We start from the raw sequence: 20,752 nt of genomic DNA, 5'->3' as shown, positions 1-20,752 counted from the left end.
GCCCAGAGAAGTTAAGCAACTTGCTCTAGACCACTCAGTGGGGATGCAGTGGGGGTGCTGTGGTTCAAATTCAAGACTACTGGGCTCTCAGCCATCCTGCAGGGCTGCTCTCAAACTCTTCTAAGTTCCTAACTGTGCTCCCCTCAAAGCCCTGGTCCCCAGCACACACAGAAGATCGCTTTGTGCACTGCGGCCAGACCCTTAGGAAGACCCTGTGCTGGCTCTCCATCCACGATGCCATCGCTTTCCCGATGCTCTCCCTGCTGCTGGCAGTCAGGCCCCCACAGGCTGCAGCTGGTTTAGATTGTTAAGTTGGCCACGTCTTTTTAGCAAACACTTTTTTGAGAGGCATACTTGAATTTCAAATTCACAAATTGTCCCACAATCTATTTTACTTATTCAGTTGCTCATGTCCTTTTTTCATCTTTTATCTTTCAGAAATAAATTGAATTGCTGTAATAGTATGTGGATATTTTTTTTTACTTTGAACTAAATTCCTTAATTTTTAGTTTCATTTTCCTTTGTTCTTTTTTCACATGGCTATTCCTGGACGCAGGGAATTATTCCCCTGGATTCCTTCTATTTGTGGGGGATCAGGTGACAATGGCCCCCATACTCAGCCAGAACACAGTGGAGAAGCAGAAAATAGCCTCATTTTCATGAACACCCACTTCTGTCCCTGCACCCAGGCCCCCAATCATCTAAGACATCCATATTAATGTGGCAAGATGGGGAAGCTCATTTTCCACTAGTAAATGCTTCTTTTTTTATTTTTTGGTGTCTCACAATAATTCATAATGTCAGGGACTATCTCTTTTAAGCATCACCAGGAAATGAACCTAGATTTAAGAGAAATAAAGTCTGAAGTTTAGTGGACCCAAGATTAGATGCACATTCATGTCATCTCCCTTGAGGAAGTGGAGGTGCTGTCATTTCTGGCAAGAACGGACCTCAGAGGGGTGGAGCTGGACTCCAAGAAGATGGACTCCAAAGCAGGAGTTGGGGACCAAGGCCAGGTGTCAAAAAGCCGTCCCTCTGGGTCTTAATTGCTGGGGGTGGGTGACCACCCCTCCCTTGGGACTCAGCAACCGGCCCATCCCAGGAGGGAAGCCCCATATCTACTACTGTCCCTGATCAATAAATGTTTGTCAACTGCTTGTGGACTGATTGATCCTCTACCATGGAAAGTGTGTTACAGGCCACCAATCCTGGTGATATCAGTACACGTTTAGCCTAGGAAGCCAATGAGGTCCCCTCTGGGGGAGGGCGGTGCACATGGGTGCGTGTGTGTGCATGTGTGTGCATTTGTGTGTGTATTCAACATTTGACCAACTTTAGACCAACTTTAGTTCAGTGCTTCCCAAACTTGGCTGCATTATATATCTCCTGGGTAGTTTTTAAAATCCTAAAACCCAAGTCTCACTAAAAACCAATTAAATCAGAATTTCAAGCATGGGAATCAGGCATCAATATGTTTAAAGATCCCTGGTTGATCCTGGTCTGCAGTAAAGTTTGGGCACTGCAGTGGCCATGGCGTGGATGGGGAGAAGGGTGTGGAGCTGGCGGGCAGGAAGGCAGGCGAAGGCTTCAGCCCCGGTTTGCCAATCACGAGCCAGAATCTTCAGGAACTAACTTCACCTACTTTCCTACTTTCTAAATCCATTGAATGAAAAGGGTGTAACTAGATAAATATTTCCCAAACTACAGTTCCACAAACCCTGCCTCTCAAAAATAAGGCTCCACAGTACTTCATAATTCTAAATGGGTTTATTTCAAGATTTCACACAGCCTTTACAATGCTAACACACATCATGAATCTCCCAGAGAGTGAAAAAACGCACAGCATTTCCCCCACTTATTTGACTGGGGTACCTTTTTCCCCAGGAGAACCTATTAACATTTCCCAGAGCAGGTGCACCTCAGAACACTCCTGGGGAAATGCTGGACTACATGGCTCTTGAAGACCTTTCCTGGCTCTCATTGTATGCAAATAATTTTAGTTTGTGTATTCTTCCATAGTCCTGTGGAGACTGCAGACTGGTAAATAATCCGAGGGGGATGGAAATGGATACTAATTTACACGTGCTATGTGGGTACAAACGCAAGCTCCCCAACATCTGAAACTGCTGCTGAGTCAGTGCAATGCCTCCGCCCGCTATGTTGTTTAAAGTGCTGGCTGGCTGTGTTCTTTCCATCTGGGTGCTCCCTTTGATGGGCTGAGTTTAAAAACTTAAATGGAGGAGCGACTCTCGGTGATTAGGCAAATGACATATGGCTATGACTGGCTGACTCTCATTTGGGGCTCGAAACAACCTCATCCTCCCACACCACCACCATCCTCCCCTCCATCTCTCCACGGCGCTTCCCCAGCAGGCCTGTTCCATACAGAGGTGGAGATTTGGGGCCGAGGCCATGGGCAATGGCAGGGAAGGAGTCTTTGTCTTCCCCCGCCCCCACCCACAGGCTGGACAGAGACGATTCCCATCACTTACTCTGATGTCATCTGGGTGACCAGCTGGAGGGAGGTGAAGCCGGCGGTGAGGAAGCTGTCCCTGTACTGAACCATTTTGATGGCACTGAGCCAGTCATCCACGGTGGTAAAGGCCGTGAAGTCTGGGATGGAGCGGTCTAGGAGGGGCTGGGAAGGCCTGCGAGACAGAGAGGAGCAGGTGACCCCACCGCTGCAGCAGTATGCAGAGAGCCACGCTCTGGGTGACGACAGACTTCATGGAGAGTCATATCCCTGGCAGGGGGAGGCTGACAGTGGAGCCTGTGCTCATCTTTCCTTCTTTACAGAATCCTGAGTTGGTAGCTGGCATGGTTTCCCGGGGCCAGGTGGCCAGTCCCTCTGCCTTTGGGCACTGTCACATGTCAGTCAGCTCAGACAGACTGATTAACCAGCATACAGTTTAAAGCCCCATGACTCCTTTATACACTGAAATCTAAGAGCTTTTAAAACTATTCAGTTCACCCTGGCCGGTTTGTTCAGTAGTAGAGCATCGGTCCAGCATGTGGAAGCCCTAGGTTCGACTGCCAGTCAGGGCACACAGGAGAAGTGACCAGCTGCTCTCCACCCCACCCCCTTCTCTCTCTCTCTCTCTCTCTCTCTCTCTCTCTCTCTCTCTCTCTCTTTCTCTCACTCTCTCCTCTGTCTCTCTCTTCCCTTCCTGCACCCATGGCTCAGTTTGAGTAAGTTGGCCCTGGGCACTGAGGATGGCTCCATAGGCGCTAAAATGGCTCGGTTGCTGAGCAATGGTGCAGCAGCCCAAGATGGGCAGAGCATTGCCCCATAGAGGCTTGCTGGGTGGATCCTGGTTCGGGCTGTATGCAGGAGTCTCTCTGCCTCCCCACTTCTCACTTAATAAAACAAACAAAAAAACTATACAGTTCACTGAATCCTCCCCAAATGTATTGGTAACACTTTTTTTTCCCTGATTCCATCCTCAGCTAATCAAAATAAATGGAACAGAGCAGTCATTTTGATCTTCTCTGGCAAATTCTCAGAGCAAACACCCTTGCCCGCAACCCCAAAACCAGGGTGCCATCTTGACATCTCCCTCACCCTCAGCACCCATTACTGATCCTTCACCAGCTTGTAAAGATTTGACCTTCAAAATCACTCAGACTCCTCCGTATCATCCACCTGACTTAAGACCCTGTCTTCTCTGTTATGATTACCACCATGCACTCCTACCTGTCTTTCTTCATGAGTGCTGGTTCCCCCCAACCTACGTTCCACACTGTTGCCTGGTGCTCTTTTACAAATGCAGATGTGATCGTGTCAATAGTCCTCACCTGACACTGCTTCATGTCAGACCCTTCAGTGGGTGCCCATTGCTCTGAAGATCAAGCCCAGAATTCTTAATGAGGCCTGAAGGTTCTGAGTATCTGACCCTTGCCCACCTTGTCAGCCTCAGCCACCGCCCAGTCCCCTCACAAACTCCCAACAGCCTGGCCCTGTCCTTTCCACTCTCAGGCCTCTGCTGGCATGGCCCCAGGAAACCATGCCAGCTGTCTCCTAGGCCTGGAGCCCTTGCCCCTCTAATCCCATCTTCCTTTCACTCCGTTAGTGAACTCTCTCCCTTCAGCTCTCATCAAGGGTGCCTCCATGACAACAGAAGGTCTACGTTCTCCAAACATCATACACCTCCCTGCCACACTGGCTATCTTTGGGTGATCCTCTGCTTAATGGTTGCTGTCCCTAAATGATTCAAAGCTCCATAAGGGCAGGGGCCATATCTATATTGTTCATTCTGTTGTGCCATAAATGGGCACAGTGCTTAGCACACATGCACCTTTTGGTTAAAAGGATGAATAACAGAAGAGTTAACACTGCAAATGTACAACTGACAGTTGCTGACAGTAGTCGACAGTTGTTCTGTTCATTTCCTCATAACAAATCAAATTGCTTTGTATTTCTTTTCCTCCAGCAATCAGGGACTTTACCTGCTAATAGGTTGGTCAAGGATCCAAGTCTGCAGTTCTACCTGCCTAGCAGATAGGTGTGGTTAACAAAAATGGTGCCTTCTGGAAACAAGGTTGCCCAGAAGTGAGGCCTCATACCAATAAGATCAAATACACTCAACTATTAGAGATCCCAATGTCCAGTCTGTCTGGGAGGTAGAGACCCAGACAGGGTTCTTAACATCTGTCTACAGCCCATGCTGGAGTCAGGAAATATTTTAGAGAGAACCAAGAAAAAAAGGAGAAGAAGACTCTTGGAACTTCTTCCGTTAGTAGATAAGCTCAGTCACCTGCCCCTTGCTCTTAACGGACCAAAAGGCTAGCAGTCTTGGCATTGGTCTTGCATCTGACTATGAGACCACCCACACCTAGAAACCACTAGACTCACACGGCGGTGATGGTTGCCACAGTCTTGAGACTTGCCGGGTTCCGAATCATCTTGTCCAGCGTGTTGACAATCTCAGCAAAGCGGGGCCGGCTGTTACGGTCCTTCTGCCAACAGTCCAGCATGAGCTGGTGTAGAGCAGCTGGGCAGTCCATGGGAGGGGGCAGCCGGTAGTCCTGCTCAATGGCATTGATGACCTGCAGTGACATACATGGGAACACGTGTGACTGAGTGACAGACCATCAGCCAGTCATTCATGAATTAATCCCCCAGAATGGAGCCTCCCTGAGCCAGGTGCCCTCATTCTGTGCTCAGGGTTTCTTTCCCTAGATTGTGGTCTCCTACAAAGCTGGGACCACATCTTATTATTGGTCCTTTGTGTCCCCAGCACCGGTACTGGCCAGACACACTCTAGACCTCTGTAATTGTTTATTGATGAATGCGCCAGTGAGTAGTGAGAGCTCATCCTCTAAGAGGACATTGACTCAAGTCGGCCTTCCTGGCAGCTGGTGGTGCCGGGGCAGATGAAACAATGGCACCCATGAAACCTTGTAAACCTTCCAAAGTCTCTGGTGGCCTCTTCCTGTCACTGCTAAGGAAAGAAATGGAGGGGAGGAATGAGCACTTGATGAGCCCACTCCCTGCTAGGGACTTTCTGGTGCTTCCCAGGCATTTCTGCCTTAATCTTCATGAGGCAGCAGCAGGAATGGGGTCGAAGATAACTTCGGGTAAACAAACTGGTTCAGCACAATGAAAATGGCCAAAACAACAAGGTGATCTCCAATCAGTATCTCCAATCAGGTTTTGGTAATTTTGCAGACTCCAGGAGATACAAAGATTTTAGGATCTTCCCGTACTTTTGTCTGTTTTCCAGATTGCTGTGGTTTTCACTTTATTTTTCCTTTTTTTTTTTTATGGTAAGAAGTGGGAAGATAGGCAGACTTCTGCATGTGCCTGACCAGGATCTACCTGGCAACCCCATCAGGGGCTGATGCTCAAGTACCAAGCTATTTTTAGTGCCTGAGGCTGATGAGCTCCAGTGGAGCCATCCTTAGTGCTGGTGTCATGCTTGAACTAACAGAGCCACTGGTTACAGGAGGAAAAGGAGGAGAGAAGGTGGTGATGGAGGAGTGAGAGAAGCATATGGTCACTTCTGTGTGTCCTGACTGGGAATCAAACCCGAGACATCTATACACCAGGCCAACACTCTATTCACTGAGCCACTGGCTAGAGCCTATATTCCCCCTTTTATTTCTTAATTTCCAATTCATTTACATCACTTATGCCTGCTCAATGCTTTTTATAGTAGAAAAAAATTGTAAGTGACGCAGTTATAAGCATACAACTATATCATGGTATACTCATAACACAATAAAAAGACTGGAATACATTGTAGGCCTTAAAACGATGTTACAAAAATGTACCTATTGAAATAGAAATATACTCGAATTATAATATTAGGCAAAAGAGCAGGCTGCATAACTGCAGGTATGGTATAATACTGCTTTTACAACAAACAAAAATCAAAACAAAGTTAAAAACAATTAGATGCACACATAGAAAAGACCTTGGAAAGATACACAGAACAGAGTTAAAGGGGGTTGCCTGCAGGCAGGTAGCAACGTGAATGCTCTTTATATTTTTCTTTTTGCTTGTTTGTAAATTTATTTTCTGTAATAATTATGCATTGATTTTATAGTAAAATAATCGGTTAAAGCACCTTAAGCAACAAAAAAAATCATTTGGAGTTCCGGAATTTTCAGGTGTTTTTGTCTCTACTTTGAAAAATGTCAGATTCATTTCAACTGATTATACCTGTAGGTTGTTTTTTTTTTCCTTTTACTTTGTGAATTGGTCAGAAAATGAATAATGTCAATCAGTTGATATTTTTACAAATTCTGTGCCCAGTGGTATGAGATATGAGATGGGGCATGAGATAGTATGATACCTTGAAGTTATTAGACATAATCAAGGGGTATTATTCCTTCTGTTCAATGTGACAGAAAAACAAACAAGCATACAAACGATACCAGTATTATCACTTCATAAAAATCAGTGACTGGAAACATTCCCTTTTTATTTTTGTAGAAACATTTGAATAATATGTTGCACCACCAATTAACTTTTCTCCCTGCCAAACTGTTGTCAATTGAACTACCTGTTATCCTCTTAGGAGGGCATCTTAGCCCTATTGTCCCCATGAGGAAAAGGAGGGAGGAACAGTGACGTGACCTGCTTGAGGGTGCACAGCTGGTAACTGACAGGGCTGGGAATAAATCCCAGCAGTGACTGGTTTTACGTTCTGAATGTCCCGAAGCCCACTTTCCCTATGCCACAGTGGGGTTGCTATTGTAATCTCAGCCCGAGAGCTGTAGAAGGTCCTCCTAGCAGGAAAAGGGGCATTGGTCTAAACCAAGTAATCTATGAGGATGAACCTATGGGCAGCTTCCCATCAGCCTGGTTTCAAAACCAGGGCCCTTTCCCAGCTCCGTCCAGGCAGCCAGATCAAAGGACCGTGGCAGAGTCCCTACTTACTGTAAAGGCAAGCAGGATTACCCATTGAAGGGACCCACAGGCTTTTTCTGGGTTGCCTAAGGACAAGCTAGCTGGGGCCAGCAGGAGGAGTTAGTGTCCAAATTCAACTTCTCACAGGGCGGGCAGTCTTCCAGGCCAGAGCAACTCATGTTGCCTTAAACTGCTGGCATCTCTTCTCCAATTACTTGATGCCAGAGCCCCACTGACAAGATGACTCTCCCATCTGCCTTTAACAGGAAGGGGCACTGGAGTCCGGACCCAGCTGGCCACGCACTCCCGGCAGAGCACTGAGACCGGGGGCCCCATGCAGCATGGATGCTTCCGCCCGTGAGCTGCACACTGAACGCAGCTTAGCTGGTTTCCCCTGGCTCCTCTGCAGGCCACCTCACTGGAGTTTTTGGAAGACTGTCCTGGTGTGTGTTTTTACATTTCCTCTGTTTGGGCTGCCTTGCTAGAGGGAAGGTGAGAGTGAGGTTGTGGGCCATGAGAGAACCTGTCGAAACAACTGTCACCTGAGCAGGTTGCTGACTCATTTTGAATGGTCTGCAGTGACTGTTTGGTTCATCCTGAAGGTCAGTGTAAGCCAATGCCCTGGGGCCTAAAGGGGCAGGGGCAGGATCGGACAAGGGGCTGCCTTTGTTTGCATAGCTATACTCAGAGATGGCACGTATGGGGGCTGGGTGGCGACAGGAGCATGTGGTCTGACCGCAGGTACCTTGGGCACCTGAGGAAGTGACTGGCACTCTTCTGGGAAATGATCAGAGCCCTCCCCCTTGCCCTGGCGTCCTCAGAGGAGGATCCAGACCACCTCCCCACATGCATTTCCCATTAGTGAGCGGGGCAGCAGGCGGTACCTGGAGAGTGAAGTGGAGGAGCTCACAGCCGTGGAGAAACCAGGGCAGAGGGGGTTAAGTTCAGCTCTGATGTTTCAATAAAATAGCAGCTCCTCTCCACAGACACTGCCACTCTCATTATCTCTGTCAATCAGATCCAAGCAGCAGAACTTCCAAGTTCTCTCTCTGGCTGACAAACTCTCTGTACATGTTCAAAGACCTTCCTGGGCTCTGGAAGCCCAATTACCAGCACTCCGACTTGCCTCTGCAATTCTCTTTCTTAAAGCCCTTCAATTGTCATCTGTAAAACCCGTTCCTGCCACCACCCCAGCAGTTTCTGATGAGTGGGGCTGCAGCCAAGCAGCTGGAAGCCCCTCCCGGCTCCCTCGCAGGCTGGGTCCTAAGACGATTTCTGAATGGGCAAAAGTCACCTCCCCCCTTCCATCGAGGGCAGATGGCACTTGGGACACTGCTCGGGGGTCTTTATTTGAAGAACTACAACAAAATTAGAATAAAGTGTTACTTTGCAGATGTTCCTATTCCCTTTGAGGCCCAGCTCAAGCGTCAAGTATCTGGGAAGCCTTCTCTCACCCAAACGTCCCACAACCCTATGTATGTGCTGCTGGACTGTAAACCCCCATGAATAGAACCAGGAAGCACAGGGCTTTGTCACAGCATACAATGAGTGTTTGTTGAATAACTGATTTGGAAATTCGGGAAGTCTAATATCAGAAATTCCATTTGTTTCCAGCATAGGTGAATGCATTTGCTGAGAGTATCTTGAATGTCAAATCTTGCCTGTCAGACAGTTTCATAATCCATTCTATGTGTGCTGAATTGTTCTTAATCGGATTAAAGTCTCAGGGAAAGACAAAATGGGTCTGCTTTTTCTGGCTAAGATTTATTATTCATCTAGCTGACGTTACGGACGAAACCAGGGTGCAACTGATTTCGTGAAGCAGCCTCGGCATTAATTCCGATGCTTACTGATTCGACATGCTACAGGCGCAGAGGCGAAGCGTGGATAATTGTAGATAATAGAGGACCCAGGTGCCACATATGGTTGGCATCGGGGCCTGGTTTAGGATGCGACCACTTCACCCACTCTGGGCTGAAGCCACTCTACCCATGGGAGTGAGGAATACTGTCATAGCAACACCCAGCTCCTCTTTTGTCTCATTGGAAAAGGCTTTCTGGGCCCCCAGATCACCACCCTTCTCAGTCTTCTGAGCCAGGGCTCCGAATCTGGCTGGACAGAGGGCTGGCGGAGGGCAGACTCCTCACTCCTCAGAGCCCATCCACACACGGAGGTAGGTACCCACGGCGGGGCTAGCTGCCCCATCCAGACAAATGAATTGAGAATAGCCCTGCTTTTTTTTCCCTTTTTTTTTTTTTTTTTTTTTTTTTTTTTTGCTGCTTGTAAACTGAGACAGATAATAACAGTCCCCCACCCCAAGGTGATAGGGAGAGCAAGCAGAGAACAGAGGCATGCCCAGGTCCAAGACGGTGTGGAAATCCAGGTAGGACTTTTGTTTGGGGCTTTATCAAAGTGAATCATTCTCAAAAGGTTTCCAACCTCTTAGTAATTATGAAGCCAAGGGTCCCATCTGGACTACCCTCAATGCCTCTACTTATAGCATCTCCGATGACCCATCTCTTTTCTTCCGACCCTTGTCCCTTGAGGGCAGCCTGGACTCAGACAGGGTTCTCCTCCCAGGCCTGTCCGAATCTGTCCAGCTTTGGGAAGCTTGCTCAGTTCCTCTTTCACTGATAGGTGACACAGGCTCCTAGAAAAGTATATTCTCAGGAAAAAAGGGCCCTTTCCAATTCCTCTCGTTAAAGCTGAGAGGTGCGAGTCCCAGAGGCAGGGCGGCTCTAGAGGCCGTCCCTGGACCCTCCACCTCGCATGGTGAGAGGAGCACACACGCTGGGTACTCGGAGGCACAGTAGAATCTTTTGCTTTATTTTGGGCCTAATTTATGCATGGTCCACAGCCATTCAGAACCAGCCCGTTGTCTCCTAGATCGGCCTGGGTACCACGACAGGGATTGAGGTTATGGCGACAGTCGTCACATCTACATGCTGGGCTCTTTGATCATTTCCAGCACTGGTGCCCTGGGTCCCCTGACCTGAACACCTCTGGTTCAGGTGAAGAGGCTCTGAGCTAAGAACAATCAGGAGGGTATGATATGCTGCTCCCTGCAGGACCCCTTGGATGGTTGTGGCAACCAGGTGCCACTGACACTCACATCTTGGTTGGACATATCCCAGTAGGGTCTCTCTCCAAATGACATGACCTCCCACATGACAATCCCGTAGCTCCAGACATCACTGGCTGACGTGAACTTGCGGTAGGCGATGGCCTCTGGAGCCGTCCATCTCACGGGGATCTTCCCTCCCTGGAAGGAGAAGCCTGGTCAGCCCAATGTCAGGTTTCAGGTTGAAGATAGGCAGAAATAAACTCGGCATCCACATCTTTCCACTGCTCCCCCCACACACACATCTCCTGAATTAGGACAGCCAGGACAGTCCGTGGGCCGTGGGCAGGCTTCCACTACTCAGCCCAGGGGCCTCAAGAAGCATCTGTGTGGCTTGTGCTGGCCTCTCACCACACGTGAGGCAACGGCTGCACCGAAGCCTTGTTTGCCCCCTCACTCCTTACATACTATTCTAATGTCATCATTGGGTGGGAGGAGTGTAACTGTCATAAACATACCACAACAGTAAATTCCATACAACATGAGACTGGCTACATGAGCTACACAATTTGGGTCAGGAGGAAGCAAAACAGACAAAAAATAAAAAATGAAAGGACAGCCCTGGCCTGTGTCTGTAGATGCCTGCTGTCCTCGCCCCTGCCCTGCGGGGGAGGAACACGTTTTTAGAAAGCTGCCTTAGGCCTATGTCTCCTTCTTGCCCTGCAACCCACCCTGAAATTCCAACTTAGCTCTCTGCTTGGCCCTCCGTCTGCCGCCGCCTAAAGGATGATACCCATTCACTCATTCATTTGCCCCATCAACAAATAGGCAAGGAGCAGTGCTTTGTGCCAGGCCCTTCCCGAGAAGCTGACGTTCCGAAGATGAGCCAGCCAGGGGCCCTGCCCTCAGGCTGCACAGGTAATGGAGAAGCAGACCAAAAACAAAGAACCCAGAAATTCAAAATGTATTCTTAACCAGATGGAAAGTGACAAGGGATAAGGGTGTTTTGAGAACCAGGGGAGACGCCTTCACACAGGAGAAGAGCATGAACCGTGGCCAGCAGAGAGTTACTTTCCTGGAATCTTTGGTCAAGTGTGGATCCCAGCAGTGCCCCATTCTACCTGGGTAGCGAGATACCTGGCCTCTCTGGGCCTCGGTTTCTCACTGGCAACAGGGGGTGATGATCACAGCAACAGTCAGGCTGTTGTGAGGACTAGGCGGGTTACCATCCCCACAGTGCTTGGGGCAGGGCCTGGGGTGCAGGGGGAGCACTCGGCACGATCACTACCGTTTCACTACGCTCAGTCCGAGGTTGATCAGGCAAAGTGAGATGAGGAGGGAAGTCCAGGCGGAGGAGCACGTGCGGACGCTGGGGTGATGGAGAGGGCGCTAGCGGCCGGGAAGCCGGGATGGCTGAAGCATGGATTCCAAAGGGCTGTGAACAGAGGGCAGGGCTTACTCTGTAGGACACTGGTGCCACTTACAGGGGTAAGGGGGCACGTGCCAAGGCTGCCCTCCAAAACTCATCATAGAACAAGTCTGCTCCTCGTATTCAGTTCTTCAGGCAGACGCCAGGGCCTCACTCCCGTGGCCCGTGGCGCTGCCCGGGCTCTGGCCTCCATAATCGTGAAGCCTGCAGCTCCCTCGCCTTGCACCCTTCTCCTGCGCCTTGCACTTTGGCTGAAGGAGGCTATTTTTATTCTGACTGTTCTCACGATCTGCTCGAACCAACGAGAGATACATGTCGGACTTTAGCTAAAATACCTTTAAAAACGTCTAAGTGGTTAATCTGAGCATGAGGACAGAGAAGGGAGCAAATGGCACAGTATATTTTTATCTGAACTCCTACCCAGGGTCAGGGAGGGAGAAAGGTGATCGCAGGACCTCCCTAGGCACGCATCCAGCTTTCTGAAAAGAAGACAGCCCTGATTTCCCCCGAGCACCACGCAGGCTTTTGTGGTAGGAGATGTCCTCAGCTCAAATGCCAGCTACCAGCAACATGACAAATGCCTGGAGAGCAGGCTCGAGCAGCTCAGCGACAGGACACGCTGTTCTCACCCCCACCCACCCCCACCCCCCTCCCGCACACACAGGAATGAATTTACTGCTTTCATCTACATGATGTCCGCAGCTGTGGGAAAAAAGTGGAAGATACATCCAGTGAACCAGGAGTTGTCAAATGCCTGGAGGCCGGGGCCCAATAGCTCAGGGGCCCCGTGGCGTATGCCGCCATTAGGGGAAGGGTTGTTGCCACACCTGGAGAGTGTCTGGCCTAGAAGAGGAGAGGGCTTTCTGCTCCCTTATTGTTTTTTTAAAGTGAGAGGAGGGGAGAGAGACCGACTCCCGCATGCGCCTTGACCGGGATCCACCTGGCAACCCCTGTCTGGGGCTGATGCTGGAATCAGCCGAGCCATCCTCAGTCCCAGGGGCCGACACTCAGACCAACTGAGCCACTGGCTGTGGGAGAGGAAGAGAGAGAGAAAAGGGAGAGGGAGGGGAAGAATAGCAGAGGGTCACTTCTCATGTGTGCCCTGACCGGGGATTGAACCCGGGATGTCTGCATGCTGGGCCAAAGCTCTATCCACTGAAGCAACTGGCCAGGGCCTATGCTCTCTATAATACCTGGGTTAAATGAGGTAGGAGAGAGCAGCAGTTTAATTAGTGTGTGGGGAGGGGGAAAGAGAAAGAAGAGGGGAAGAGATGAAAGAGAACTTACCAATATGAGATGAGAGTGAGGGACAGAGAGAAAACTTGGCCTTGTAGGCCGGTGAGTAAAAGATAGGGTTTATCACACGCGCGTGCTCATGCATGCATGCGTGTGTGTGTGTGTGTGTGTGCATGTGTGTGTCAGAGAAAGGGGGCGAGGGGGACAAAAGTGAGGTTCTTCTGAATTTCAAAGAGGGTATCTGGGCGTCTGAAGGTGTCCTCTCTGCCAAGTCTGGAGCATACCCCCAGGGCTGCCAGTGACAGCTGTTGAGCTGCTCCCTCTTGCATGCAAAGTGGCCGTGCCAGGCTCGCTGGCGGGGCGCCTCAGCCCTCCTGCCACCTCGCGCTGCTGGGCCTCACTGAACACGGAGCTGGGCCTGTCACTGCCACCTCCCAACCCAGCAGGTGGCAGAGCCTTCGAGAAGAGCCGCTCTGGACAGGCAGGTGACAGCTTGTCACGGCCAGCTCCCCCACTCTGCCACGAGAGCAGGGGGTGCTGACCTCTGAGGCAGAACCAAAGGCAGGCCGGAGTCAGGGGACGGGTGTCTTCCTTCCTTGGAATTTTAAACTTTCTTCCCAGCTTTGAAATATTCTACCATCAGCCTCATCTTTGGATGCTCAGAGGTAGTTACAGTGATTATTTAGCTTGCCTCCAATTATGTGAAAGGGTTTGTATTAATTTAGAGGATGGCGACCAGCCACGTGGACAGGGCTGGAAGGAAAGGACGTGGGATGGTGCTGTAGCAGGCAAGGTTTCTGCTGGCGAGGAGGGTCCTCCTACTGGAAGACCAGAAGGCCGAAGGCTGACGCATTCATATGACTGCAAAGTGCTCTAAGAGTCCCCTGGGCTGGCATGAGGAGGGGGCACAGAGGAGGGGTTTGTTCTGTTGGATGGGAAAGAATACGAGGGAAGAATTCTGAAGGGGTGTGGGTGAGGAACAGGTGAGGCTCACTGGGAAGGAATCTGTGTGCACGTGAGCAATGAGGGGCTGGTCATTGTCCCCTGCCTAGAGTTCTTCCAAGCACCAGATGACACGCTTGCCCCAGGGTGCCGAGGGCACAGTCTGCATTCTGCAGGGACCAGGTTTCCCTAGAGCCATGGCAGAAGGTCACTGCTGGGGCACGGGGGAAAGGAGAAGGGGAGTGGAGGGGGAGGCACCTCACCACCATCAGGGCTCTGAACTCCAAATGACCTCACACTGACTTTCCACAGACGGCTGGGCATTGAATGGTTGTGCTGCCAAGACAGTCTCCAGAAGTTTGAAATTCGTTGCTTCAGAATAATCATGTCTTCACTCAGGAATAAGACAAACTATAAAGATTGTGTGTGTGTGTGTGTGAGTGTGTAATTTGATAAACAGAAGCTATCTGATAGCAGATTAATTCTAATACAGCCACCTTCAGGGTTACCTGCTGATAATCCACACCCACACCTGCCAGCAGGTGTGATGCCAACAAGTGGATCCAACATGATAATAATGTAAATCACCCAGGGTATGAATGTTACTAGTAAATAAGAATTAATGTATTAGATCGTGTCCCCCAACAGATATGTGCAAGTTCTAACCTCCTGCACCAGTGAATATGACCTTATTTGGAAATTTGGTCTTCGAAGATATAAACAAATAAGATGAGGCCATACTGGATTAGAGTGTGTCCTAAGTCCAATGACTGGCATCCATGTAAGAAGGTCATGTGAAGACAAAGAGACACATAGTAAAGAATAATTTATGGAGATGGAGAAAGAGATTGGAATGATGCATCTAACAGCCAAGGAATGCCAAGGATCGACAACCATCAGAAACACGGAGAGAAGCATGGAACAGATTCCTCCTGAGAGCCTCAGGAGAAAGCCCCACCTAGTCCACACTGTGACTTTGGACTTACAGCCCCCAAAACTGAAAGATCAAATTCCTGTTGTTTAAGCCATCCAATTTGTGCTACTTTGTTACAGTAATCATAGGAAACTAATACATTGAGTATATAAAATGTTATCAGGCACTATTTTAAAAATACGTTGTTAAATTCCCAGATGGCAGAGCCACCATGAACTACTAGAGGGAACTGGGCTTTGGGAGTGAGGGACATCTCGAACATTTAGGTTGGAACCCAGCAAATAAACCACAGATGCCCCTGGGACATTTGCTCAGTGCTATTGACCAGACCCAGGCTGGACCACACCTTGAAGGACTGCCCTTCGCCTAAGTGACGTGAGAGTTGTGGGGTGAGGACTCAAGGGGCAGCACCAAGGCATGGCCACTGATGTGGCCATGAGGACAACAGTCCAGGGGCAGCTCTAATGATGGGTGATGCTGTTGGTGTCACCACGGCTACTCCTCCTCACTGAAGAGGCAAGGCATGCCTGAGGGAGAACCCCACCAGCCACATCCCAGACAGGCAGCCACTCCAAGCCTGGGAGCTGCAGGCAGTCTCATTACACCTTCTTCTGGAAAGACCCAGAAAACCCAGCCTGGTGGTCCTCAAGCTTGGCTGCCCGTCGGAACCACACTGGGGAAGTTAATTCATTCAGAACCTCTGACAGTGGTGTGCAAGCATTGGTAGGCTTTCACATGCTTCAGGTAATCCTAATGTGCAGTCATTAGTCATGATCATTGGCCAGGAGCTGTGCTTTCCAAGTTTGAATGTGCGTCAGAACCTCCCGGAAAGCTTGTTAAAACACATCACAGGGCCATAACCCAGACTTTTGAATGTACTAGTTCTGGAGTAGGGTTTGAGAATGTACATTTCTAACACATTTCCTGTCGGTTCCCACACATTGAGAACCACTGGCACAGATCAACCTTAGAGTAAGTAAGTGCTAAGTTACCTACAATAAGTAACCTGTGGATCAACAGGCATAAGTCATAGATTGAGTGAAGTCTCATCTTGAATACTAGCGCTGGTCATTGTTAGTGGCTGGGTTGAGAGGGATTCTGAGGCTTCCTCTGGGCTCAACAAGGAAGAGCATCAGCGACCAATGGGCAATGTCCACCCAGAGTCAGGGAAGGGGTGGTTGTATATACGGCAAATATTTGCCAACACCGCACTGAAGCTCAAAATATCTCACAATGATGGGGAAAAGAGGCAGGGCTGACTTCCTCAAAGTTTCCATCAGCATGTGTGTGGCCCAAAGGAAATGAGAGGAAAACTCAGGTTCACTGTGCATAGCAAGCATCCCTCCGGAGTGGTCGTCGTAGCCCCCCCTTGGAGCAGTGGCAACCCTTGCTGTGTGACTGACCGGCCTTGGTTAAGCATCTGCCCTTTGAGGGGCTCTGCTCTGCCCTTTGTAGACAGTTCAGACACAGATGGCCCTGCCCTCAGGGTGCACCATGGGACATGCCCTCCTCTGTTCCCAGGCACCATCCACTGCCCTGGACTGAGAGGTCTAAGGTGGCTCTAAGAGTTAAATCAAGAATGGATGTCTCTATTTAAAAGCATTCTGAAAGTACACTGACCCATTTTCCCCAACCTAATCAGCCAAGTGATTTTTTCCAGATAAAGCCCGTATCAGCCAAGAAGGAAAAGAAGTTTCTGCCTAACAGGTTATCTTTCTCCGACTGCTACCAGCTTTTAACAGCCAGTGGAAATGGCTTCTGGCTGCTGAATCACAACTGAGCCTATATAATAAAGAGGCTGTTCCTAGTTCCCCAGGATGCCCGGAATTTGCATGAAAACAGTCTCTCCATCTTCCCAAAGAGTTCATCTGGCCCCTCTGCATCTTTTTTTTGCAGAAGCCACAATCTTGAGGGTGACACTATAATTTATTACCATGCTAAGGATTATGATGCGACATACCAAGAATTAGAACTTTAGGTGAGAAACAGGCTGCAGGAACAGGTGAGCTTCTGGAGAGGATGGTCTTATTTGTCATGCAAATAGCACACAGAACAGAAAAAGGCTGGGAGAAAAGACAACTCCCAAAGACACCCTGCATTGGCTGCAGACAAAATTGTTTCTAAATAGAATATTTTTTCAAAGCTTTTCTCAAGCATTAGCTGCTCCTCCAGAATGAATGGCATAATGTATTTCGTACTAGTAATAAAATATGTGATTTGAATAAATACAAATGCAGAGATTTACACTCAACGGGGTCCTCACTGCCTTTTTCTCTGAGTTTTGTGGGCACTGAAACCCTTCTGTGAGATGCCGGGGAAGGTAATTGCAGCCCAAGCATCATTTTCCATCAGCTAGAGAAAGGCCTATTTGGACATAAATTAACTAAAAATATGCGGATGATAGTGTGTGTTTCATGTGTGAAGAAGAGAAAGGCCACTTGGTGATGTTTCCCAGCTGGGGGAATAAAAAGCAAAACAAAAACCCTGTTCAACCAACCAGACGTTGTTTCTCCGCATTACACTATTACACTGCCAGGGCAGACAGCTGTCTTTTACTACTCACCCCCAAAATAGCTCCTGATGGCTGCAATGTGGGCTTTGTTATTATTATTTTATCACGCAGCACGTCTTGAGTTTATAATTAAAAAGAACGAATGGAGAGACAAGGGCTAACTAATTCACTGTCTGCCTGCATTCATTTGACAAGCAGGCAGTGGGTATGCTTTCTGGGCCAGGCCAGGGTGAGGCGAGGGAAATGAAACAATAGCGCTTCCTCCCTGCAAAGGGCCCTGTCCAGGGAAATCTCAGCGTGTATCAGCTCAGTGACAGTTCAGGCTTGGACTTTCCTTGTGTAATCCCAGAAGCCCGGGCCTTGCTATCGGTCCTTCTGAAAAGTCTGGAGACAGGGGTTGGATGAATTGGTGGAACGCTGGTCATCTACAAAGGGAGCAGAGGCGGATTTAACGGCGGGCGCATGCCCTGGGCCCTGACTTCTGAAGGGCCCCACAAAACCCCAGCTTTACACTTTGTTCTAATGGAAGGAGCCCAATATTCTCTTCTGCTTCTGGGGCCTCCACTAACCTTAATCCGCCTCTGGGAACTGGTACCCGTCAAAGAGCTGGTGGGCAAGGATGCGTCTGCTCTCTTGCTAAAACAAAATCTCCCCACACCCCAGGTGGGGGTGGTGGGCGGGGGAGCCTTTAGGTCCTTTGGATGACAAGGCTGGCTGGGAGGACCAGGGAACAGGGATAGGCAGGGTTGAGGAGGAGGCTACCAGGGGTCTCAAACTTGCGGCCCACGGGCCGCATGCGGCCCGCCGAACAATTTTGTGCGGCCCGCAAACTAATCCACGAAGTTCAAAATATTTTGGATAAAATTAAGTAAGCGTAGGGGCCTACTTGTATTTTTCATTTCTCTAGCATCTTGCTCTGCGGCCCACATGCTGAGTTGAGTTTGAGACCCCTGGTAGACGGTCGTCCTGCTCTCTACCTTTCCCTTCCTGGACCGTGTCCAGTGTGCATCCTTTGTTTCTCAGAACATGTCAGGAAACGTGCTTTTTCCTGAGTCCCTCCTCCCTACTCCTTCACTGCTGTCCACTCCTAGCCCCAGGCTCACCCCAAGAGACATGAGTTCTCTCCTTTTCCAGCCAGTGACCCCATGCTCTCTCGTTCCCATGGTTCTGTGGCTCCCGTCTCTATCAGTAGAATATGATAGCCCTCAACCTTTGCCCCAGGTGTCTCCCATGACCCTCAGGTCCCCTCATGCAGGGTGACACTTGGGCTTCCTGGGGCTCTGAGGTAGGGCCACACCTCCCATGGCAATGCGGCTGGCAGGGGCTCCCGACAGTGAGCCAGGAGAGGTGGATTTCTGGGTCAGTGGCTTCTGTCTGCGGACGGGGGCTGCCCATCTCAGAGAGCTCTGTCCAGCTCTGCGCGAAGCCTGTGAGGTTTATTCCATTGTCCTCACTGAGCTGACTACAGCCTTCAATTTTTTTCCCTTCCTCTTCACGCGATGTAAGCATCTGACAGACTGTCCGTGGCAACCCATTTTAATAGGTATAGTAGGTGTATTCCTCATTCACAGTGTTATTTATGGTGCTTTACCAATGTCCACTAGCCACACCTCTAGTTTCTCTTCCTGCCCCCACCTTCCAACAGCTATTTAGAAATAATTATTCACATTAAATAGCTTAAGCTCTTCTGGCCTCCTGAACTGCACCCCATTCTTGGCATGGTTTCTCCCTTGAACAATCCCAGCAGTTATAACCAAGTCACTTAACCACTCTGTCTTACTGTCTCCACCTGCCAATAGGGATAATAATGCTTAATTATCTCGGAAGGGCGGATGAGGATCTGTTAGTAGTTAATGCTGTTGGAGCACAAGGTGTGAGCGAGGCTGCTCTGCCTGCCTCCCAGCATGAGCCCTGCTCTCTGGGCACCTGTCCACCTCTGGTGGCAGTGAGGGGTGTCCAGGGCGGGGCAGAGCCAGCCTCAGAGACCATCCAGGCAGACCAGCTCCTTCCTGGGCACCTTCCCCATCAGTTACATAAACCAGGTATTCTGAGATTCGTTTTATATACCCTGAGAGCTGGGGAGGGGAGGAGAGTGCTGATGGATCCGCATCTTATAAAGACAAAGGAGCACCTGACACCAGGTCTTTCTGTTCCGAGTCCTCTGCTGCCTTTTCCCCGTGGTGGGTAGTGGAAAAGAAGAAGGAAGGAAAAATGGAGACGTGTGTGTCCCTGTGCATGGAGGGCAGGTAGCATCTTCTCTCTTACACGAGAAAAAGTACTTGGCTTCTGTTTCATTTTCACAGAGCGTAGAGCCCCAAACTCAGGCAAGGGTCCCATTCCACCTGTGCCATCATCACCCCGGGACTAAGTCCCAGTGAATTTTAGGGTTCAAAAGCCATGTGAGTCTCCCACATTTTTGACATTTGGGGAACATCTGCTGTGAGAGAAGGATATTAAGGTATACCTCTATGTGAAATGAGAAAAAGCATCCACTGGTTTCTTTTTAAAATAAAGCATCAAAAAGCACAGTGTAAGTGAAGGAGTAAGTGAAGAAGACTGATAATACCTTGAGTGTGGAGGGATGTGTGTGGTGAGGACATAGGGAAACCCCACAAGCTGTGGCAAGAGTATAAATTAGCGAAAGGTTTAAGGGAAATGAAACTTTTTCTCCCCAAATGTAAAATATGCAATTCTTAACATCACCACAAGGGGCAGATGAACTTCATGTGCCTCCAGATGTGATACCCTGACAAGGACACATGGTCATTTATATAATGTATAAGGCATAACCTGGGTCTGATCATGAGGAGAAATCAGACAAACCCAAATGAGAAAGGTTCAATTAAAAAAGAGATAAGGCCCTGGCGGGGTAGCTCAGCTGGTTAAAGCGTCATCTCGATACACCAAGGTTGCAGGTTAGATCCCCCATCAGAGCCCATTCAGGAATCAGCCAATAGATACATAAATCAATGGAACAACAAAGAGATCTCTCTCTTGCTCTCTTCCTCTCCCTTCTACTGTCTCTCTCTCTAAAATTGATTTTTTAAAAGGGGACAGTATTCTTTTAAAATGTTAATATGATAATAAAAAAAAGCAAAAACAGTGCTGTGGAAATGTTCAAGATTAAATGAGAAAAAATGGACATGGCAACAAAATGTAATATCTGATCCTAGACTAGATCCTGTACTGGAAGGAAAAAGTGCTAAAAAGGACATTTGGGGTCAGTTAAAATTATAATAGAGACACAAGATCAGATAAACTATTTTACCCATGTTAAATCACTA

The 20,752-nt window shown here is 49.0% G+C and overlaps 1 protein-coding gene across 1 annotated transcript in view; it reads right to left on the bottom strand.

Moving 5' to 3' along the window:
• Window positions 1-20,752, bottom strand: part of EPHB1 (EPH receptor B1) — a 452,216-nt gene that overhangs the window by 2,587 nt on the left and 428,877 nt on the right. Inside the window, exons 13-15 of the mRNA XM_066245242.1 lie at window positions 10,467-10,616; window positions 4,853-5,046; window positions 2,493-2,648 (exon numbers count right to left, since the gene is read on the bottom strand). Of these exons, the coding sequence (XP_066101339.1) occupies window positions 2,493-2,648; window positions 4,853-5,046; window positions 10,467-10,616 (500 nt within the window). The remainder of the gene's footprint in view (window positions 1-2,492; window positions 2,649-4,852; window positions 5,047-10,466; window positions 10,617-20,752) is intronic.

This window comes from Saccopteryx bilineata, chromosome 10 (assembly GCF_036850765.1).
Source record: "Saccopteryx bilineata isolate mSacBil1 chromosome 10, mSacBil1_pri_phased_curated, whole genome shotgun sequence".
Classification (NCBI taxonomy): domain Eukaryota; kingdom Metazoa; phylum Chordata; class Mammalia; order Chiroptera; family Emballonuridae; genus Saccopteryx; species Saccopteryx bilineata.
Note: the sequence above shows the minus strand (reverse complement) of the source record. Positions and strands in the feature narration are given on the sequence as shown.